Raw genomic sequence first — 22,006 nt, 5'->3', positions numbered from 1 at the left:
CGGGAGAGGATTGAGCTGATGTGAAACTACACAATATTTACGCCTTTGTGGAACTAGAAATTATTTGAGCAGCACCACCAGATTTGCAACGACAAGACAACGGGGGATAGATCGATGATTGTTCATTTATTCTCAGGATTCACAATACAATTCAAATGAGAAACGTACGTCGCAAACAAATTCCATGCAAGATCATGGAAACCAAATCATGCAAGCGCAAATCAAAGGAAAACATCCAAATCGAGACAACAAATCATATGAACAGCAACCAATCTGCTGGCTTTTGGCATGAATGGCGGAGTAGCGTGTCAGAGTCAGAGCACGAGAGCCACGGCCAGAGTAGCGATTGCCAAACCGGCGGTGGCGGTCAGGTGGTAGCTCCTGGCGGCGGCGGAGCTGGGCGGTGAGGGCGGGTTCACCTTGGAGCAGACCTGTCTGATCTCGCCATTGTGATGCGTGAGCGCGCCGAGCTTGCTCATGGCGACGAAGGACGTGGCGAAGTCGGCGAAGAACTGGTCGGAGGACGTGGCGTTGGCCTGGCCGGCGACGTAGGCGCTGGTGGCGGGGTCGAGGAGCAGCGCGGCGTCGGTGGAGAGGAGGCCCCTCTTGCCGGCGACGAGGGTGTAGTAGTCGGCGTCGAAGACGGCGGGCGTGGTGGGGTCGAGGTCGACGAGGGTGGCGATGTCGCCGGGCTTGCACTGGCCGCGAAGGGTGGCCGTGTAGTTGGCGTCGAGGGTGGGGTCGGAGGAGCCGTTCTGCCCGCCGAAGTTGTACAGCCGCGGCGACACCGTCGAGCACCGCGCCTTGCCGATCGTGTGCGCGCCTGCGGTGGGGTGGGTCAGCAAATGCAAATATTAGTGGGCCTATTATTCAGCATTTCAGCCTCTAATGACCCACTTTGAGGAATCAGCAGCCCACGAGAAGACGCTCAGAGCATTATATGGCCCATCGAGACCCAATACCCCTTTCTCTCTTTCGTTTTTTTCAATTGCTAAGTGTTGAAACTTTATTTTGCCTTCACATGGCCTCAGTGCAAAAATATGCAAAACATGATGTAACAGCGACGAAATGTCGTAACAAGTTGTGAATGACGTCAACCGGTTTAGTTGGTTCAAACGAATTAAAATTCAATCTGTTTCCAAAGTTAACGCATAATTCGAGGGATGATTGCATTTCATACTAGTAAAACACACGCTGAACTCAGGTTTTATGTTACTGACCAACTGTACTCCCTATTACTATTAGATTAGACGCCAGAATAATTCGTTGCATTTACCGAGCTCTTCACCTCAAAAACCATATCTTTCATGAGAACAGATGGCAAAAAACTTTGGGTCCGATACTGCTGGAAGAAGAAGAAGAAGAAGCTATATAGCGTACCAGAGAGGACGGCGACGTCCTTTGCGGTGAGGTTGAACTTGTTGGCAAAGAGGGCGATGATGTCGGCGATGGTAGCGCCAGGGGGCGGCGAGTTGAGGGCCACGTCGGCGGCCACCGACCTGTTGCCGTCCCTCCGGCCAGTCAGGAGCGGGATGAAGGGCCCTTTCGTCTGATATATATATGAATATGAATCGATCGTCATGCATCATCATCAACACATACGTATTACGTAACTAGGCATTACTACATACCAGCCTTATGGAGTCTCGCGCGGCGAGTGCGAGCGTGTCGGCGCAGGAGACGACGCCGGGGCATGCGGCGTCGAGCTTGGCCTTGATGGCGTCCACGACCTCGTAGCCGCGGACGCCCCTGTTGAGCGGCGCGTCCTTCTCGGCGGTGTTGTTGGCGGTGGAGTCCAGCAGGATGGACGCCTCGCAGCCGCCGACGAAGCAGTCCACGGAGAAGAGGCGGAGCACGGCGCCGGCGAGCTCGGGCGACTTGGCGACGATGGCCGTCATCTCCTTGAGCACCACCTCCTCCGCCTGCGGGCACGTCTTGTTGTACGCGCCGATCTGCACGTGGGCCTCCGCCGCCGGCGGGGGCATCATCGCTGCTATCAGCATCACCATCAGGAAGAGCAGCGGTGATCTCGCGGCGGCGGCGGCCATCGTGTACACACACACACCCTCTCTTCCTGTTGGATGGCTTGGCAAGACGACTGACGATATATGATTTGGATGCAGCTATATATAGTAGCTAGTATATGATTTGAGTACTGGCCGGAGGAGTACTGCATGCAACAAACATGCATGCGAAATCATATCCATCATACAGATCACAAGGAAGTACAAGGAGGTACGCAGCAAACCACCCTTGTGGTGGTACTTGCGCTCCTGCTGCATTTGTACTACACCATCGACACAACAGACCAAGAATGTCAACTGCTGCTTAATTAAACACAACCAGTATATACAAAGTGCATCTGCTTGGAGATAAGGTTGTGTAATCCAAGCAGCAAGTATATATGTGATTGAATATAATCAGTGACCATTTGCTGCATAAAAATTCAGCCAAGCAGTACAGCCACTTCAATAACAATCTGAATAAATGCAGGTCAACTCCGGCCCATTTCAGACAGTTGGATTGGATATATTTAGCGAGCTGATCGTCCTGAGTCATACGCGTGATGTCAGTAGCAATATGAATGCCTGTCATCTTCATCCTCACAATAATAATATCCCGAGATGAAAGTGATGCGAATTCATACCCTTTTTCTTCGCCAAGCTAGTGTGACGCCTCATATGTTTGACCACACACGTTTCACCTCAAATTAAGATCAGCAACACACAAACATGTCAAAAGATACACATACATACACAAATTCACAATCTCTCTCTTTCCATTGTATATCTGGCCTCATGCATGCTCCTGGAGTCTCTTTACTTCTTTGAGGGGGAAGAATGGAAAGCTGATGTTGCACTATTGGACCAATCCCGGGCTTAAATCACTGGAGCCTTGTAACACCCAAAATTTCAAAATTTGCAATATAGTAAAATTTGCTAGAAACAATTTTGCTTGTTTAGGGCATATAAGGTCGTTTTGCAATTTTTTCTAGGCATTTAAGCATTTTCTAAATAAATTAATGAAATATAGAAATTTATTTGTGCATCCACGCTGCTGCATTATGTTCATTTTGTTTGCTTGGTTTCAGTTTTGGGCTTTGGTTTTAGCTGTTGGATCGTTTTGGGTCAGTAGATGTGTTTCTGGCAAGTTTCAGTCAAGTTTTCTGTCCGGTTTCAGACGTGTTTCAGTTCAGGCGTTGCTTTGTTCTGTCCGTGCCCTTGCTTCAGCTCCACACCGGCCCAGCTCTGCGCTCCGCACCGCACCAGCTCCCGCACCGTTTCCCTCTCTCTCTCGCTGCGCCGTGGGGCCCGCGCGTCATCTCCTTCCTCTCTCGCGCGCGCACAGGCGCCGCATCCGACCGGGACTCCGGTTCGAGTCCGAGCCGCGGCCGCGCCCCTTGCTCCATCCCTGTTTCGAGCCGCACGCCGAGGCCCGCATAAAAGGCGCCGCCACCTTCTGCCCCCAACCGCCAAACCCTAGCCTCCGTCCCCAGCGCGCCGCCGCCAAGCTCTTCTTTGCGCCGCCGCCCGTGCACCGTCGATCTTCTCCGCCATTGCCTCCCGTCGCCACGAGCTTCGCCCGGAGCACCTCGAGGAGGTGGGGAACCCGACCGTAAAGTCCCCGTGCGACCCCGTAGGCGCCTTCGCCCGGACGAGCTCGTCGGAGCGCCGCCGCCGAGCCGCGCTTCGCGCGCTGCCTCCGCCGCAAGAACCGCCTAGGCGACGCCCTAAACCGCCCCTCTGTTTCCTCCTCTATCCCCTGGTCGAGTCCGCGTCCAAAACCGCGCCCGGAGGCTCCTTTTCGAGCGCCTCCGGCGGGTCGCCGCCGTGCGCCGCCGTTCGCCGCCGCCTCGCGTCGCCAGCCGCTCGATCGAGATCCAACGGCCCAGACCAAGTCAAACCGGCCGCATCCCAGTCAACCGCGCCGTTTTTGCGAAAAAGGCCCAGGGCTTTTCCGTATTTGCTCCTCAGTCCACCGCAGTTCAAAGATCCTCCCGTTTAAGTCCGTTTTCTTTCGCTTAGGCCCCTGAGTTTCTGCATATTAGAACCCGCCATCTAGCTTGGCTTAGGTCCTCGGTTTCTTGCCTGGAAGCTTAGTTTTCTCGCCGACCCTAGTTTGTTTTGTGTGTATCTTTTGCGTCCTAGTTCTGTTTTTAACATTCTTTATGTTCTCGTTCGTTTCGACGCATAGAAAAGTTTTGTAAGCTTGTTTTCTTCTATTTATATTGATCGGTGTACTGTTTTCTCAGTTTATGCTTTAATTTACTTGTATGTGCTCGCGTGACGCGTGTAGAAGGACAGCAATTCGAGGGGTACAAGGAGCAAGCATCTGAAGAGTACTAGCAACAGGAGCAAGTGCAAGAAGGCAAGTCGTGCCCTTGATCCCACCTTTAAATCCCATTACACCTTTACTTTCCTGTTCAATACAATTTTGCTATGCACTTCATATTATAATCATGATGGTCCCAATTAAGGTTTTCCTAGTTTTATACCACGTACCTTGAACAACCGGGTTTACTTTTATGCTGGGTAGCTCATGCTTTGCTCAACGTGGTTATGGTGGTTTAAATATGAATCAACATTAATCTTGTTTTATTTATGCTATACCTTTCACTAATACAAGATCACAATGCTAATTGGAACATGGAGCGACCACTTAGGAAAACAATGCAACCACAAGGACTATCATGGCTCTGGTCTTGGCTAATTAATTAGAAACTCTAGTCCGGGTAATCTTACCAAAAGGGCAAGAGGGGAGGCGTTGATGGGGTATATCACCGGTCCTCTTGGGTAGTGGGCTTAGCTAAGACACGGTACCCGCTAGGGAGGGTTATGCTCTGCTTCGACCTGAAACCTTAGCGGGTTACCACTTGCTAGCGAATCTTTGTAAAGGCCTCGTAGCGTCCCTACGCAATCACACCTCGGAAGTGTGGTACGGTGCCTTGCAAACACCGCATGGTTGGGTCCAAAGTTCTTTTGAACTTTTACGCGACTTGTGGGTAAAGATGTGCGACCTCTGCAGAGTGTAAAACTGATCGATCAGTCGTGCTCACGGTTAAGAGCTGCCTGGACCCTCACATGATAAGATTATCGAAAGATGGACTTAAATTGCTATCATTTATTCATGGTTATGTTGTTATACCTTATTTATGTTTCTGCTTAATTGTGGGTGGTATGAACTTACATTTAGCTAATGCTAATAAAATTTTACCAACTAATTTAAAAGCTGATGCTGATTAAACCATAGCCATTCCTTGGTTAGCCTTACACTATACTGTTCCTCACGACTTGTTGAGTACCAACCATAAGTGTACTCACCCTTGCAAAACCGTTGTTCAGACCAAGTGGATCTCGAGGAGTTCCTACAAGACTTCAAGGAGTTCTAGACGTGCGTTTCTTCAGTCAGCTGCCTGTGGAGTCGTCGCTACTTTTGGAGTTCCGCTGCGTAATAATTAGACTTTGTGGTTTATTTGAGACTTTCGGTCATGTAATCATGGTTAATACTCTCTTTATTTTGTTATGGCACTGTCTTTATTATTTCACTTATGTCGTATATGTGTATAATTTGATCCTAACGCATATGTATATTCAATGCACTTGGTTTTGTCCTTAAAACTGGGTGTGATAAGCCTGCCTCATTTGGGCCTCTTGTACTACAGCAAAAAGGCTGCATTTTGTACCCATTAGTATATCGGATTATTTCAGCCCACTTAGCCTTGAGTACAGGAGATTACTGCTGGTGTAGACACACCATTGCACTAGATCTTTGTGAACCCTTCAAAAAAATAACTAGATCTGTGGGCAACCACACTGCTAGGTTTTGCAAGTGAGAAAGTGTAACCTTGAAGAAAGGAAGATTTTATAAAAAAACAAAACAGGAGATCCTGTTTCCTAGCTAGAACGTGCGGGACACGGTCTTGTCGGTATCAAGCAACGCCGAGCCAACAGCTGTAGTACGTTACTTGAAATGCAATCAAACAGTACTGAAAAAAATTACCAGGTAGTGAATGCATCATGGCCAATAAAGCAATAATATGTGATCTGATGTATAGCCCCATAAGAGTATGCAAGAAGCAGAGAAGAATGAAATAAAATGAAATGAAATGTATATATCCTAGCTAGCTAGTTTTTTTTTTAGTACAAAGTAGTCCATCATCACTCAGCATGCATGCGGATCGATCGATGACATTTCGAGATGGTAGCTAGCTATATATTAGCTACTCCTACGATTAAACACAAGATATATAGGGCAGGCTGTAACAACTAATTAACACTGAAGTAGCTAGTAATCCAATCCAATCCAATCCATGTCAGTTGACGACGTTGCACTTTCTCCTGATCTCTCCCTGGTCTCCGGTGAGCACGCCGATGGCGGCCATCTTGGCCATGGAGACGGCGAAGTCGTGGTAGAAGTGTCCGTCGTACCTGCCTGAGGCGGCCTGGAGCACGTAGGCCCTGGTGAAGCGGTGGTCGAGGAGTGATGCGTCGGAGCGGAGCAGGCCGCGGCGGCGGGCGACGTGGCGGTAGTAGCTGGTGTCGAAGGTGTCGGAGCTCCCGGGGTCGAGCTCCGTGGTGGTGGTGCTGTTGTCGTCGGCGTAGGGGCTGGTGCACCGCATCCGCAGCCTGTCGGCGTAGCGGGCGTCGAGGGCCGGGTCCGGGGTGCTGCATCCGGCGGAGGCGTAAAGGCGGTCGGCGTAGGAGGAGCAGTGCGCCTTGCCGAGCGTGTGCGCGCCGGAGAGCACGACGAGGTCCTTGAGGTCGAGGCCCTTGGCGGCGAAGGCCTGGACCATGAGGCCCACGTCGCCGTGCAGCGGGGGAAGCTCGCCGCAGCTGCCGGCGCTCGAGATGCGGCCGTCGCGGCGGCCCAGGGCGACGGGCCACGAGGGGCCCTTCGCCAGGGAGACGGCGTCGCGGGCCATGAGGGCCAGGATGTCGGCGCAGGAGACGGTGCCCGGGCACGCCTGCTCGAGCCGGTCCTTGACGCGGGCCACGACGTCGAAGCCGCGGAGGCTGCCGTTGGGCTTGGCGTCCCGCTCCGCCGTGTTGTTGGGCGTCGAGTCGAGCAGCACCGACGCGTCGCAGCCCTGGAATAATGGATGGATTATGAATATGAGTTGTTGCAGTTTGTAACAAGATGAAGATGTATGTAATGTGAAATATCTGCAGCTAGGTAGGTACCTGGACGAAGCAGTCGTGGTAGTGCAGCCTGAGCAGCGCGGCGGCGAGGTCCGGCGACGCCGTGACGGCCGCCGCCGTCTCGTTGCGCACGATCTCCTCCGCCGCCGGGCACGTCTTGTTGTAGTAGCCCACATCGAGCTGCCCTGCAGCTGATGATGATCCGGTACACAAGACGAGTAGCAGTAGTGCCACCGGCACAACGCCGCCGGCGAGCGAGCGCGTCCTGATGGTCGCCGCCGCGGCCATCTGGCTAGCTGCTAGTGCAAGTGGATGGGTAGTGGTGCTACTGTGCTAGCTGCGCTACAACGGGCAGCGAGATGGGTGCCCACTGCTCCTATGTATACTATACTGCGGTGCCATACTCTGTTGCATGCCAGTTCATCGATCAGTTTTAAGTGATCCAAGCTAGGGGACCGATGATATGTATATCCAATTCAATACATACAGTGTATATGAGATGATGCAGCTTCGATTCTCGCACACGGGTCGGTTGACTTTGCTACAGCTTAGTAGCATCGTCATCTACCAAGATTATAGTAGTATTGATGAAGAAGAATCTCGGCATCGCCGGCGGGCCTCAGCGGTGGCCGGTGATTCTGCTCTGGCTGGGATTAGTTTGACTATCTGGCCGCGGGCCTTCATTATCAGTTGCGTTGCCCGCTCCCTGCTCATTAGCTAGCTTCATCATTACTATAATAACCTTCTCCTCTCTCAAGTCTGACTGACAGCACGACGCTGCCATCGCAACGCAAGCTTAACGCGTATTCACAGTAATCAATCCTGCTAGCTAGGCTAGCTAGGCTACAAGAATTAATATTGGGTCTCAATTCAACTTAATGACGTGATCTGGCAAGTGAAATGTAACCTAGGCAGGAGTAGATGTTGCATGGCCTTGCTTGGTGTCCTGCTGTTCGAAGAGGAAACCACCACGGCGTATTCACAGTAATTGTTTAAAGCCGTGTACTAATCTGGTCTACTATTTCTTAAATTTGGAATTAGTAAATGATGGAATGAAGCTTTGTTGCACACAGAATTATTAGGACCCAAATGGAGTGAACTAATCGATATTATGAAAATAGTTCATTTTAATGTCGGATGTTGCCTTTTTCCTTGTAATTTGTTTCACTTGTTGACTGTGTTGTAGAATGTGTTTTCCTATTGGAAAGAATGAGTGGGATGGCAGATATCCCCTGTTCTGGAGCAGCAGGCTCAAAGCACAAGATTCTGAAAATAAGACCGGCCCAGCAGATGACTAACTTAGCTAGTACTGGGCCCAGATCTGTCCTTGATTATGGGCCGAAAAGCCCACACGTTCCGCTAACCACCACCACCAAGCTGAAAGAGAAATTCTTCAAGTTTGCAAGTACAGCTATGATTTTTGGACCTTTTTTGTTCATAAGAAAGCCTCCCCCTACCTATAAGGCGTACGTGTGCAACAAAAATTTCCTCTGTTTTTTTTATCAAAACAGAAAAAGGGAATCCGAACGACTTCTTAATCCAAAAGAAATCACATTTTTGTTGGTTGAGGTATCAAAGGGAGCATTGCTACCAAAAACGGAGTGGAGTAGTGGCTTGCAAGTAGAGGCAATCGGTATCTTGTGCATTGCTGCAATGTAAAGATTGAGCAACAACGCGTCACGTACGCCATCAAGCCAAGCCAGGAGGTACTAATCTGTCTATCTGTCCACTCGCTCAACCAATCCGATGCATAATGAGGACATCAGATCATCAGTATTCAGTAGACAGTAATTGTGAATATATCATATATTGTGTTTATTATATATCTTGACTGTCGTTATTATATTACATCATCATCACCATGGATTTGATCCACAAAAGGAAGGAAAAAAAAAAATCCAAGAAACTGAAATGCACTCAGTCTACGTATACATCAGTTACGTACATCCATTACATATGTAGGCAGTGTATGCATGTGAAGGCCGGATGGAGTAGTAGTCAAGCAAAAGAACTTGGAACTTCACACGTGCAGCAGGGTAATCAACGAATAATATAATTGAATGATCAACCGAATGCAGATGAAACGAAAGCATCAGCAGCAAAAGCATCAGATTATGGATGGATGATCAGTTAGTTGACGAGGTAGCATTTCTTCCTGATCTCTCCCTGCGCTCCGGTGAGCACGTCGACGGTGGACATCTTGACCATGGAGTCGGCGAAGTCACGGAAGAACTCGTCCGCGAAGAGTCCGGTGGCCTGGCGCTGGACGTACGCCCTGGTGGCGGGGTCGCTGAGCAGCGCGGCGTCGGAGTGGAAGAGCCCCCGGCGCTTGGCGACGAGGCGGTAGTAGCTGGCGTCGAAGCTGAGGAAGCTGCCGGGGTCCATCTCATTGAGGGTGGTGTTGTCGGCGAGGCTCTGGCACCTGGAGCGGAGGCGGGCGAGGTACGTGGCGTCGAGGGCGGGGTCGACGTCCGCGAGGTTGTTGGCGCCGGTGAAGTTGTAGAGGCGGTCGCTGAAGAGGTTGCAGTGGGCGGTGCCGAGGGTGTGGCCGCCGGAGAGGACGACGAGGTCCTTGACGCCGAGGCCCTTGGCGGCGAACATCTGGACGAGGCGGGTGAAGTTGGCGGTGGGCGGGGGGAGCTGGTTGGTCTCGTTGGCGATGGAGACGCGGCCGTCGCGGCGGCCGAGGGCGACGGGCCAGGAGGGGCCCCTGGCCAGGACGACGGCGTCGCGGGCCATGAGGGCGAGGATGTCGGCGCAGGAGACGGTGCCGGGGCACGCCTGCTCGAGACGGTCCTTGACACGCTGCACGGAGCCGAAGCCGCGGAGGGTCAGGTTGGGCGTCGCGTCCTTCTCCGCCGTGTTGGCCGGCGTCGAGTCCAGCAGGACGGAACCGTCGCAACCCTGTCCCCATGCACGATGCATTCAGTAACTTGCAACGCAAATGCATACGCAGCAACGCAGCACGTACCCTGACGAAGCAGTCGTGGAAGTGGAGGCGGAGCAGCGGCCCGGCGAGCGTCGGCGCCGCCCTGAGGATCTCCACCATCTCGTCCTTGACGATCTCCTCCACGCGCGGGCACGTGCTGCTGTAGAAGTCCATCTGCAGCCCAGCAGCCATGGCGCTGGAGGCAGCCGCCGAGAGGAAGAGAGCAGCGACGCCCATGGTGACCATCGCCGCCATCGACGCCATGGAATGGGATGGATGGATGTCCTTGTGCTGTTGGGCTGCTAGAGCCAGGTGGATTGTTGGATGGACTAGTGGTTGTGGGAGGCCAGTATGGGGGCGGTCACTGCTTATATAGCTTCTACGTACACTTGCATTGCAGCATTAGCAATATTGCCCGTGCCACTGCCACCCAACTGAACCGGGATTATGCTAGCTAGACCACCAATTATATTGCAGCTGTGTGGTTGTGCATGCGGTTAAGCTCCGATGATATGAATTAATTACTCCTGCTTAGTGTCAGTCATGCTGCCCCAACCAATTAATTAATTGATTAAGCTGGCATCGCTTTCCCATTAATTCAGGGAAAGGGTGCAGTGCAAATAGTCCCAACCCCCTTTAACTTGTCGTGCATGAACGTACGCACACATGCTGACATTGCTTTTGCTGCTAGCAAGCAAGCATGCATGTTGCAGCTGCCTGCTTCTTGTTGCACTGTCACACTAGTATAATGCGTGGCCTTATTAGTTTTTGCGGTTGCACATTGTACCTACCTGGCTACTGCTCCTTCCGTTCCAAATTAATTGTAGATCGTTTTAGTTTATAGATATTATTATGCACCTAGACATACACTGGATGCATAATAATATCTACGAACTCTAAAAAGTTAAAATGACCTACATTTTGAAAAGGATGGAGTACTCCTGGAGTCGTATACGCGGATTCATCGCTGTACTCGCGTGTGCTAAATTAGAATCTGTTGGAGCTTTTTTCATCATCTCAACTGCAAGCTCCAGAGTGAGATTGGGTACGTACGTAGTAGGAAAAATATAATATACCCATCCAATCCAGGCAACAAGCATATAATAGAAGCTGGAGGTAGCATGCATGTGATGTGTTGGTTTGAGGAGGGAACAAAGGCTAATGGTGGTGGATTATTGGTCCCAGGTAACTAACTACTGCTTGAGCTAGCTGTGCCGCATACATGCACGCTAGCTACTACTGGCTCCTTCCAATCAATCAGTTCAGTTGCTGCATGATTGGCGACTAACCGTGGCAGTCACTGGCTGCATGCTGAAAACAATTAGTACTACTTTACAGCCAGACCAGGCTGCTAATTAAGGTGTGTTTACAGTGAACCATGCATTGCATGCATCTGAACAACTGAAGGAGCTAGTTTTATTAATGAATTGTCTTGTATGTAGCTCATTGAATTGCTGTTGCAGTCAGAGAGCAACAGCAGCTGCACTGCGGTTTATGCTTGCATTCTACTCCAGGCCAGTGATCCATCGATCGATAGAGTGAGCCAGGGTTAAGTCCAATTTGGATTAAATATGATGCATCCATCCATCCATCTTGAAATAACTTTATATATAGCTGCAATGCAACAGTACTGAAGAAACAAGCATCATGCGCAACAAACAAATTCATTAATTAAACGCTTCTTACTTACTGCTTTCTGCTAAAAGTGCTGCATATATAGTCCACACTCGTCCGGATCACGGCAGCAGTTGTTCAGATCTTGCTTTGCTTTGCTTGAGACGTCTTCGTCACAAATAACAATATCGCAATTGGCTACTACTGTATATTATTTGTTGTTGGAGAGGGCTGGGCCAGGCATGCATTATACCATTCATACTGACTGGAAATACAATGCGAGATCACAAGGCTTCTCGTTTGGTGATTGCGTTGCGTGCCTGCGTTGCAATGAGAGGATCATCGGTGTGAGGACGAGAAGAGACGACTGCTGTTCGTTTCCTGCGGCCAGGCCAGGCCACAGGGACAGGGGTGGTTGCTGCGGCCGTAGCTTGAAAGGAAACCGGCCACCTGCCCGGCGGACGGCACCCTGTTCCTTTCCTGCACGGACGATCCTCTATAAGATTATTATTATTAATAATGCAAAAGAAAGAAACTAGAAAAATGAAATATATCCATCTCGCTTCTTCTGTTAAGTTGCTTCCAAGGCAACAAATTAAACATACTGCATGCCTATGATGACGGACATCTACTACATGCTATGCTAGCTACTATACAGCAGTACTATATGGCCGGCCGGCACACGCACAGCAGGCAGCAGGTACCTGGTCGCTTTTACCACAGTTGGTTGCTCAAGTGAAAGGATGCTGGTTGTGGTTGGCCACAGGATCCATGCAGTTCCACGAATTCAGGCAACGTAACTAACGAGCACGCCGACCCAGGAGTGAGTGCCACTGCAAGTCACCCATATGCCAGTCGTTTCTGCTTCAATTCTTTTGCGGAAAGAAACTAATGAATCAGTAGCTGTGTTAACCACCTCTTCTGGGTAGAAGTAGAAGTAAGAGGGTGTTTGGTTCCTATGGTGGACTAAAGTTTGGACTAAAATTTGCACTTTTTAGTCCCTAAATACCTAAACAGGTGGACTAAAGTTGGACTAAAGCCTTTAGTCCTCTAATCCACAAAATTGGACTAAAGTGGACTAAAGGGTGCTCAGGATACCCCTGCTCCTCATTAATTGCTCCTTCTCGCCCGGCCCCCTCCGCAAGCCTCCCTCCCGCCCGACCACCGCCGCTCACCCGCCCGCCGCCGTCGCCTCCAGACGAGCGCGGGAAGCAGCGCGTGAACGGCCCCACCTTGAACCCCGACCCCAACGGCGCCGGCGAGCCGGAGGACCTCTGCCGCGGCGTCTCCAACTAGCCCGCTCCTGCCGCTGCAGATCCAGGAGGAGGAAGGCCTGGGCGGGGCCGGCCACCATGCCTCCCACTGCCGCCGCCCTTGCCGCGGCGCCCAAGCCCCGCGCCCGCCCGCCGCCGACCTCCCGCCCGACCCCTGCCGCCGTTGCCACCCTCTACCTTGCTGTCAGCTTGCTCCATCTCGTCCCAATGCTTTAGCACGTCATCGTTAAAGATGGCGTCGAGCTCATCTGCGTCCTAACGAAGGAGAAGCTCAGTGCTACAAGTCCGGAAGACATCTCATCTTGCATATGAATCTGAATTCCAGAATGGAAAAAGAAAAGGAAGTATACCTTGTAGAATGTTGCTCGGGGTAACGGTGAAGCAGGATGGTTGGAAGTGCAAGCTCAGGAAGGAGAGGCCGGAGAAGAGCGCGTCCTCTTCGAGCAGGTAGCTATTAGACCAAGCACTTGTCCAAAATGGCCACAAGCTGCTGCAAAGAAAGCTACCAGAATGGTGACGGGGAGGGGAGGCCGGGAGGAAGGGTACCGAGCGGTGGGTAGCAGGGGTAAAACGATCTTTGTTCAACTGCATTAATAGATTTTAGTCCACTTTAGTCTATGAAAGTAAATAAAAGTGGGACTAAAGTTTAGTCATGAACAGTTTAGTCCATGGACTATACAGCTAGAACCCACACGGCCACGCCTGCAAACTGTCAGAGTTAATCGGATGCATGTGAATCATCCCAACTTGCTGTTAGTTTGATCCATTGTCAACCGTAACAACTGCTAGCTCCGATCCATGTGAAGGAGACAGCACATCTATGTACTTTTTGATGCCATGATTATTACCTGTAAAGAAGAGACTGACTGGCCCATGGCCGGCCTCGTTACCAATCATGCATGCGCCTTGTTCAACAAACCACTGGATCATTGTCTTTGAAACGAGGAATTTTCAAGAACAAATAGTGTGTAATAACTGTGCGTGGTGAATTATTCACAACAGAATAAATTAAAGGAGTAGTTAGCTACAAAAAGTTGCTGATGCAGTGAAGGCCGTCCTGTTCAACTATGCCCATGGTCCACTCCAGGGTCCTTTCCTTGCGAAGTCACAACCCATCATGCATGCGTGCTTTATTTTGAAACACTAATGCACGGGCAAACACTGCATTACTCCCAGCAGTCATGGATCGATCCAGCAGCCAAAATTCAAGCCACAGTACACCATGCAAAGCCAGCCATACTAGCATTGTCCACGGTGTCATGTTCGCTGCATACCAATGCAAGCACCACATATTGCCGTGCAACGTCCCAAAGTATATGTTCACTAGCCAGGGAGATTGAGATATTGAGTTGGGGAGCGTAACAAGTTTGGCGATTCAAATGCAGTTTAATAGAGTTAATAATCACGGGCCTAGATCACACTTTTTCTTTACAAGTTTAACGACCATTATTATGCTTGCATCAACCTGTGCTGCTAATAATTTGAAATTAATAATAAAATTTAGGACCCATAGTTAATACCTTGTACTTTCTCTCCCATTTGTTAATTATTCTAACACAATACTACGTATAGATATACCTTATCTTTATTAGGTTGTGATAGATTTTTAGTTAGTAATTATTGTACACACGTTTTCATTCAAATTTATTGTGTCTTTTCACTTTCCACTAAAAAAATTCAATTGAGTTTCTAGCTCTGCTCCTGTCTCTGTCTGTAAGCCAATTGGACTGTTTGGTTGACTGGATCTCCCCCATCCTAGCTGACTAGACCCGTATAACCTGAGAATGAAGTCTATATATGATTGGTTGACTGCTGAGCGGATGCAAACTACATGCGAGGATTCAAAACTCTGCCTTTAGCCTGGCCCGTGGGCCGTGGATATGCTCAAAATGAGCTTCATTGGCCATCCTGGCTAGGTTGATGCAGTGCATCCCACACCGCCCTCGCATGTCAGGCTCAACGGAAAAGTCTCTGTATCCAGAAACCATACAATTCTTTGGGTAGACAAAGAGACAGTCAATCACCCAATATGGAAAAGCAATGATGGAACCAAAATGTAGAATTTATTTTTGCTTGTATCCTCCTTTGTTGGAAAATCTTAACGGCAAACAACTTAGAAAAATAGGATAGCTCCACTGTCAGGGATAGATCCCTAGTACCCGCAAGGAAGGAAGAAAACGGACTTCTACTAGGATTCCCTTATAATTCTACTAGGACTCATACCTTATAATCCTACTAGGACTCATATCTTATAATCGACTACTCCTTATAACCGACTAGTAATCCCACCCCCTGGAGTATATAAAAGAGGGCAGAGGTACCTAGATCGACAGAACCAAACAGAGGATCAAATCCTCAACACCAAACAACACCCAAGCGTAGAGCGCAATATACAACACCTCAAACAGGACGTAGGGTATTACGCTACTCTGACGGCTCGAACCTGTATAAATTTGTGTCTTGTGTCTTCTATTTTACCTTTGAGTTCTAGGTCCGGCGATCCCCACCAACCAATCTACTACCTCGGGATACCCCTTAGTAGGTTGCCGGGTATAAAATACCGACACCCACAACCCCGTGCTTAAACTCTGCAATACAGAATCCAAGATGTCTAAACACTTGTGTAAAGATTGTACATACATCACTGTAGCATGGTCGAGACTAGTCAGTTGGTTTAGCACCTACCGGGGGAAATTCCACGAACTCCATATGTAGATGGTGGAAAAGATGCTGAGTTACGATCGACAAAAAAAATTGATGGTCTCGTTATATTACTTTTGAGGGAACATATGGAAGGAGTGTAATAGAACATTCAACCAAGAAAATAAAATAGTGGACGGAGTGGCTTTCCTCATCGGAGAAGAGATTCAACAATACCATTTGGCAACCCAAGCATTGGGATCCGCACCCTCCTCCGTTTTAGAAGTTTTATGTTTAGTCTGTTCGTTTACCTAGTTTTTGTTTCCTCTCTTTTGTTCAAGTTGGTAGTAATCGTGTGGGGTGTTTTTGTGCCCCATAGTTGTGTCTCATTTATCTTTTTGGTGGCTTTTAATCTTCTCTTCTAATAAAAAATCAGCAAATCTCTTGCCATCCATTATAAAAAAGAAACCATACATCTTTATAGAGTTAATGCACCAGCAGATACAGGGTCAGTGCATACTACTAGGTAACCAACCAAGCAGCCTTCTTTCTAGGGTATCTGCATGCACCCAGATAATAGATGGAGTTTAAAACACCCTTGGATGTGCCTGCTCCATTTATGATGCAGCTCTACAAAACCCCATTCAACTAACCAAGATATACCAAATCATGCGTTAAACACTGGCGACTAGTATTACTATTAGCCACATTAGCTATTTCAACCATATATACATTCTTATGTACAAGAGCGTGTATACACATAGTATACTGTTGGTGAGAATAATTTCCCCAAACAAATATAGCATCTACCAATATATTTTTAGAGGCTCAGTTAGGCTGCTGGGCCAATACTACTTATGGTTATGTCAGCTCTCTCTCTTTTCCCTTCCTCTCTCCTTATCTATAAAAAATATTTCTTTGGTTATGGGCCAAGATTGTAGTATTGGCCTTTTGCAGATCGAATGTTACAATGGGCCGCCACCTTGGAGCTGCTGATGCAGTCGGAAGCGTTGCAGGCCGATCTTTCGGCCCGTGAGCCTGACGTCTTCCTTGATCTGGTTCCGGTACTCGCCGAAGGTGAAGCTCCTGTATCGAGGAGGAGAAGCGCCGCCGCCGGAGCAAGAGGTGGTGCTGCGCGGGCGGATGAGCGTGTCGTAGGCGGGGCAGAGGAAGAAGGCGACGGAGAACCTCTCGCTCGCGGCGCTGGCCATGACCCGGTGCTCGACGCTCCGATAGCGGTCGTTGCTCCATGCCTGCAGGAGGTCGCCGACGTTGACGATGAGCGCGCCGGGGTTGGGCTTGACGGCGACCCAGCGGCCGGCCTTGAGGAGCTGCAGGCCGCCGACGGCGTCCTGGTGCAGGATGGTGAGGAAGTCGCTGTCGGTGTGCGGGCACAGCCCGAAGGCGCCGGTCGCCGCGCCGCACGCCGGGTACCGGTTCAGCCGCAGGAAGCACGTGTTGCGCGTGCACCGCGCCACCATGTCTTTCTCCTCGTCGCCGCGAAGGTCTGCGACGAGGATCCCCGCCAGCTGCAGCGCCAGCTTGGACATCGCCGTGGACACCTCCTCGATCACTAGCCTGGTCCTGTCGTCATCACCGGCGGCGGCGGCGGCGGCCGGCGTGATCATGGGGATGTGGTAGGCCTCCGACCACGACAGCTGCTCCAGGCACGTGGCCGTCGGCGTGCCCCAGCGGTAGCTCTCCGGCGAGAAGTCGAGCAGCGGCTCGCGCAGCTTGCGCTCGAATGGCCGCCGGAACACGGCGACCTGCGCGTCGTGCAGCTCGTCCAGCAGCGGCTGCGGCACACCGTGGTTGGTCACCTGGAAGAAGCCCCACTCCGACGCCGCGCGCACGATGGCCGCCCGGCACTGCTCTGGTGCGTGCTGCAGGCTGCCCAGGTCGATCACCGGGAGGACGCACCCGCTGTTGTGATCGTCGACGGCATCCAGCCGGCGGTGCGGGTGGGTATCCAAGAGATGCTTGTACGTGGTCATCAATGGCGGGTTGGACTCATCGTCCATTGCTGTCGACAAGATAGCAGAGGCCTCCTGCATCTGCAATCAGTGCATGCATATATATGTAGGATGTTAGTTAGTAGTTTGATCGTGCCTCAACTTACAATATAATCAATCAAATTACTCTGTAAGTAGTGTATGTTCATCTGTTGTCTGGAAGGAAGGGGACGGTCTTGTCAAAGACGATGCACGTACATGTCAAAGAAACGATTCAGATTACAATTCCAAATTCTAAACCATGCATGCATATATCACTAAAAAAATTCGATCAAAATGCGGCGAACTGAGATGGAGAGACGATGCCTTACCTTGCAAGCTAGCAATTTTGTCAGCGTATACTACGTCACTGCCATGCATGGTTGGAATTACAATACAATTCATAAATAAACACGTCCAATGCGCATAGCAACAAGAAAGAAACAGACAGCAACGAAACGCGAGAACATTCTCAGAACCTACGCTCATTCATTTTGTCTTCGTCGTTGCTGACTATATTTGTTCACATCTCGGCTAGCGCTGACCCCAGGGATGAGACAAGACGTTGTCAAAGTTAATCAACACGCAAATTGTATTCATCGTGCATGGTTTAGCCATGTACTACTACATGGCTAAACCACAATATAGTCAAAGTGGTTAAACAGGTAATTCAGAAAGAAAACCATATTTTTGTATAACGCTCCAGGCGTGTGTCGGGGCACTCCTGTGCAGCTGCAGCGGACGAGTGCCGTTTGCTTCTGTTCTTTAAACTCTTTTCTTATTAATTGAAAGGCAGAGCTCCTGCGTTCAAAAAAAGAAAGAAAACCATATCCGTTTCACTCGAATGTCTAATATAGTTTTATTTCTTGCACAACTAAGATGACGCAGCTATATATTGTACTGTTTGTTTATTAGGCTATGTCATTCAAAATGTTCGCCAACTCTAGTGGTAGAAAAAAGAATTATGTCCTAATATACTCTTAGTGATATCAAGACCAAGCATATATTGTATATGGTTTCAAAAAACATTTGTTAATTTAATTTCCTCCTCAGTCCTCAGATTATAGGGGGGTCGATTAAGAAAATAATCATTTTTATGTCATACTAGGGTATATGAAAGTAGTTTTAATAACACTTGTTAACATCTTCGAAGCTGTAATTTCAATACTTCTTTTGAGAGAGTACAAACTTTCGCTAATTACTTTGTCAAGAAAAAAAGATATAAAACCAAGTCTTGGAAACAACAGAGATGGACAACTACTATACGCTAACCAAATAGCCAAAAATATTTAATCAACAACTTCATTAGTTTACCAATAGACATTACAGCTCAAGAAACCAATTAGTTGGATCTCCAGTTTTCCTAGGACCTTTCACAGTAGTTCTATAACAACGCAAACAGTTGCAATCCACAAAAGCTAGAAAATTCCCAGAACGAGACTCAAACATAACCATGGCTGCAAACATGAATTCATATATGGAAGATGGTAGTAGCCGTAAATCTTGATACATCTCACCTTTTTGTCAAAAATATGAAATGGTATTATTACTATCTGTTAGTGTTCCAGAAAAAAGTTCACAAAAAAGAACAGATTGCACGTAACAGTTTCTTACAAAGACTGTGTTATACAAACCCAATGGAATTATAGCATCAAGAAGATATTGATATTAAATGTTCTGAAAGTGGTCTTTCAAAAAACATAAATGTTCTTAAAGTGTGCAAAATGACGCGCGTTTTTGAACTGGAACGAATATTTGTATAGGATGCATGGGGCTCAGTATAATCATAACTAGACCACTAGGATACATGTGATTCTTGGATCCTAACTCCCTTTTGACATGGTAGAAAATTAACTATATGCAGTAAAAATAAACTACACCAATAAAGATGGATCGGACTTGGCATAAGATAACCATATGTAAATCTGCACGTGGCAAATGTATAGATTATGCTGCCTCAGCTTTTTGTGTGCAGCATGTGCATGCATACTGACGTTTCAGTTGTACGTTGTGGCTGCATTTGTTTGTCCTCTCTCTGGGCTGCTACCTACACATCTGGACGTCTGTCACTGACCTGATCATTATCAGTAAATAACAACACATGCAGTTTATCCTGAATTACTCCTGTCTCACGCTCATGTATATCTTCTTGCTGTGCTTTTCTCTCATCTTGTTCAAATCATATGGTGATGATGCATGATTGGTATAGACACGACTATTGGATGAACCATGATGCATGAAGAAGAAGAGTACTCCAAGATACATGTAGAAAGACATTTTTTATGCAAATCCAAGATTTGAGGAGTTGTGAAGATTAAAACAGTGAGCTAGCGTTTCTGGAGGAACTACAGATAGGTTTGTGAAAACAGGTCATTTATTTTTTTTGAAACGAAAAACAGGTCATTTATGAATCAAAGAGTTTATGCATGACCAAAGGGTGAGCAATTGTATAAAACAGCTGTTGTTATAACAAATCTATTGCACTAACCGTCTACTGATGACTGATGGAAGTTGCTACTATTTATTTAGCGCACAAAGACAATTAAGGATGCACTGGACGAAAGGAAGAAAAAAGAAAAGACTACGGCCGCCACAAACACCTGTATGTAACCTCACACCTCAGATGTGAGGTTTTGGTGTATCTCCAGGACGATTTGTAATCTTAGCTCCTTCTTTAATCCTTTCTGTCATGTTTTATCTAATTCTAATTCTAAGATTATAAATTTCCATTACCTGCATGGTGGTGATGGAAGGGGATATCCATATTGGTTGAAAAAAATGCAGAAAAGATTGCAAGTCGATCGTAGATGGAAGAAATAAAAGCAGGTACGGTGCATGCAGTGGGAAATGAAAGAACTGAGCGAGAGATGTTAAGTTAGTGTCAAACCTGGTTGCGAATTGAATTGCGATCTTGAGGGGTATTCTGATCGATAGAGTCACAAGCTAGAGCTATTTGGTGTGCTGCTTAGCTGATCTGGTGGCTGCTGGTCTCTCGCTAGCTCTTGTTTCTCAGTGTATGTATATATACAAACATATAAGGTTGTGGCTGGAGGAGGCAATTATTGAGGGTCCAGCGCGAAGGGATAACACTAACGGAGATGAGGAGGAACTGGTTGGTGGAGGGGATTTTATGTTGGGTCCGACCTGAAACACTGACCCGACCTCCAAAAGGAAGAAGAAGACACGCCAGAGTCTCCTCTTCTCTCTCCCTCCCTCCCTCCCTCCCTCCCTCTCCTTGCATTGTGTCAACTATCAGATGAGATGAGTACGTTCACAGCAGGACGACGAATGTGTGGAGATTCGCCAGCAAACGTTGAGACCTGCACCTCCATCTAATCGATTGGAGATTCGCCAGCAAACGTTGAGACCTGCACCTCCTCTAATCGATCGGTCCATCGATGGATCTATCGATCTCTGCAGTTTGGCCGAGACACTGCTGCATGCGTGCAGCCATGGACCATGCATCTAGGAGCTAGCTACGAGCCTGGCCACGTATGTTGCAGGGGGAGCATGAGGCTCTCCTCCTCGCATCGTGTTCCTTGTTCCCTTTCCATAAATCTCTCAACATCCAGCCATCGCTATGGGCTGGGGCAACCGATAGATGAGGGGTCACCGTACCGGACATTGATTAGTTGGTCACCGTAGCAGCAGACCTCCTAGATCCACCGGTCACATCCTCCGATCCGATGTATATATATATATATATATATATATATATATATATATATATATATATATATATATATATATATGCTCAGCTCCTGCCACGTACTGCACAGACAACGTACAGATACATTATGATTAGTGGCTACGCGTAGTGCAGATCGATCTGATGCATTCTTCTCGTCTCCCATTGGCCTCGCCCGGATTTTCCACACCACCGAGCAAGCTTACCCAATAAGGTCCCTTTGTTAGAGCTTCTCAACCGGCTTCACCACCGGCTTCTCGAGAAGCCCTACCAAAGGGCGACGAACGAAACGGCTTCATACCCGAAGCTTTGGAAATCTGAGAGAAGCGAGGAGATGGCGCGGCAGCCGAAAAAACCGGCTCCCTGCGGCTCCTCCTCATCCACGAGACCGGAGTCCCAGGATTGCCCCTGAGCAGTGCGGGCGAGGCCAGGGTAGAGGAAGACGGCACGCGGGTGAGCTCGGGGCGGGGGAAGACGGCGGTGCCGGCACGGGGCTGGACAGTGCCGGCGGTGCGGGCGAGGTGGGACGAGGTGCAAGCGAGCGCGGGACGCTGGCGACGCAGGTGAGCGCGGGACGGCGGCGACGCAGGTGAGCGGGACGAGCGCGGGATGCCGGTCGTGCAGGCGAGGGGGCCGCGACAGTGTGGGCGACGGCGCCGTGCGAGCAGAGGATCGCGGCGACGCGATGCATGCGAGGGAGCCGCGGGGGCGCCGGCGAGGCGACCGCCCGA

At 49.1% G+C, this 22,006-nt stretch overlaps 4 protein-coding genes and 1 long non-coding RNA gene across 8 annotated transcripts; 1 reads left to right on the top strand and 4 right to left on the bottom strand.

The window, feature by feature from the left end:
- Nucleotides 1-107: 107 nt before the first annotated feature.
- LOC117842508 (peroxidase 1) lies at nucleotides 108-2,438 on the bottom strand. Its single transcript, XM_034722980.2, has 3 exons — nucleotides 1,632-2,438; nucleotides 1,381-1,549; nucleotides 108-823 (listed from the first exon to the last, which is right to left on the bottom strand). The coding sequence occupies exons 1-3, from the start codon at nucleotides 2,046-2,048 to the stop codon at nucleotides 315-317; spliced, it is 1,095 nt and encodes a 364-aa protein (XP_034578871.1). The 5' UTR covers nucleotides 2,049-2,438; the 3' UTR covers nucleotides 108-314.
- A 1,033-nt stretch (nucleotides 2,439-3,471) lies between these two features.
- Nucleotides 3,472-5,618, top strand: LOC140221781 (uncharacterized). Its single transcript, XR_011897463.1, has 2 exons — nucleotides 3,472-3,600; nucleotides 4,297-5,618. It is a non-coding gene; the product is annotated as an uncharacterized lncRNA (long non-coding RNA).
- Nucleotides 5,619-6,025: 407 nt separating this feature from the next.
- LOC117845496 (peroxidase 1) lies at nucleotides 6,026-7,823 on the bottom strand. Its single transcript, XM_034726555.2, has 2 exons — nucleotides 7,182-7,823; nucleotides 6,026-7,087 (listed from the first exon to the last, which is right to left on the bottom strand). Exons 1-2 carry the CDS (start codon nucleotides 7,425-7,427, stop codon nucleotides 6,314-6,316), a joined length of 1,020 nt encoding a protein of 339 aa, XP_034582446.1. The 5' UTR covers nucleotides 7,428-7,823; the 3' UTR covers nucleotides 6,026-6,313.
- A 1,107-nt stretch (nucleotides 7,824-8,930) lies between these two features.
- On the bottom strand, nucleotides 8,931-10,498 carry LOC117842383 (peroxidase 1). Its single transcript, XM_034722802.2, has 2 exons — nucleotides 10,111-10,498; nucleotides 8,931-10,043 (listed from the first exon to the last, which is right to left on the bottom strand). The coding sequence occupies exons 1-2, from the start codon at nucleotides 10,330-10,332 to the stop codon at nucleotides 9,270-9,272; spliced, it is 996 nt and encodes a 331-aa protein (XP_034578693.1). The 5' UTR covers nucleotides 10,333-10,498; the 3' UTR covers nucleotides 8,931-9,269.
- Nucleotides 10,499-16,266: 5,768 nt separating this feature from the next.
- Nucleotides 16,267-20,802, bottom strand: LOC117842439 (gibberellin 2-beta-dioxygenase 5). Of its 4 annotated transcripts, none has more exons than XM_072291996.1 (3): nucleotides 20,475-20,802; nucleotides 17,736-19,634; nucleotides 16,267-17,650 (listed from the first exon to the last, which is right to left on the bottom strand). In XM_072291996.1, the coding sequence occupies exon 3, from the start codon at nucleotides 17,648-17,650 to the stop codon at nucleotides 16,562-16,564; it is 1,089 nt and encodes a 362-aa protein (XP_072148097.1). In that variant the 5' UTR covers nucleotides 17,736-19,634; nucleotides 20,475-20,802; the 3' UTR covers nucleotides 16,267-16,561. The 4 variants fall into 4 exon arrangements, with proteins under 4 accessions (XP_072148097.1, XP_072148098.1, XP_034578792.1 ...); XM_072291997.1 differs by having other exon boundaries at nucleotides 17,736-18,388; XM_034722901.2 differs by having other exon boundaries at nucleotides 17,736-17,783.
- Nucleotides 20,803-22,006: the final 1,204 nt, after the last annotated feature.

The sequence above is a fragment of the Setaria viridis genome, chromosome 2 (assembly GCF_005286985.2).
Source record: "Setaria viridis chromosome 2, Setaria_viridis_v4.0, whole genome shotgun sequence".
Lineage (NCBI taxonomy): Eukaryota > Viridiplantae > Streptophyta > Magnoliopsida > Poales > Poaceae > Setaria > Setaria viridis.
The sequence above is the reverse complement of the archived record's forward strand: the minus strand, read 5'-3'. Positions and strand labels throughout refer to the sequence as shown.

Excerpts from the sequence above, each read along its gene's own strand:
- LOC117842508 (XM_034722980.2), bottom strand. The coding sequence starts at position 2,048 with ATGGCCGCCGCCGCCGCGAGATCACCGCTGCTCTTCCTGATGGTGATG. Across the intron at positions 1,550-1,631 it reads CGCGAGACTCCATAAGGCTG|ACGAAAGGGCCCTTCATCCC; the intron begins GTATGTAGTAAT and ends TATATATATCAG. Across the intron at positions 824-1,380 it reads GGACGTCGCCGTCCTCTCTG|GCGCGCACACGATCGGCAAG; the intron begins GTACGCTATATA and ends ACCCCACCGCAG.
- LOC117845496 (XM_034726555.2), bottom strand. The coding sequence starts at position 7,427 with ATGGCCGCGGCGGCGACCATCAGGACGCGCTCGCTCGCCGGCGGCGTT. Across the intron at positions 7,088-7,181 it reads ACCACGACTGCTTCGTCCAG|GGCTGCGACGCGTCGGTGCT; the intron begins GTACCTACCTAG and ends CCATTATTCCAG.
- LOC117842383 (XM_034722802.2), bottom strand. The coding sequence starts at position 10,332 with ATGGCGTCGATGGCGGCGATGGTCACCATGGGCGTCGCTGCTCTCTTC. Across the intron at positions 10,044-10,110 it reads TCCACGACTGCTTCGTCAGG|GGTTGCGACGGTTCCGTCCT; the intron begins GTACGTGCTGCG and ends GCATGGGGACAG.
- LOC117842439 (XM_072291996.1), bottom strand. The coding sequence starts at position 17,650 with ATGCAGGAGGCCTCTGCTATCTTGTCGACAGCAATGGACGATGAGTCC.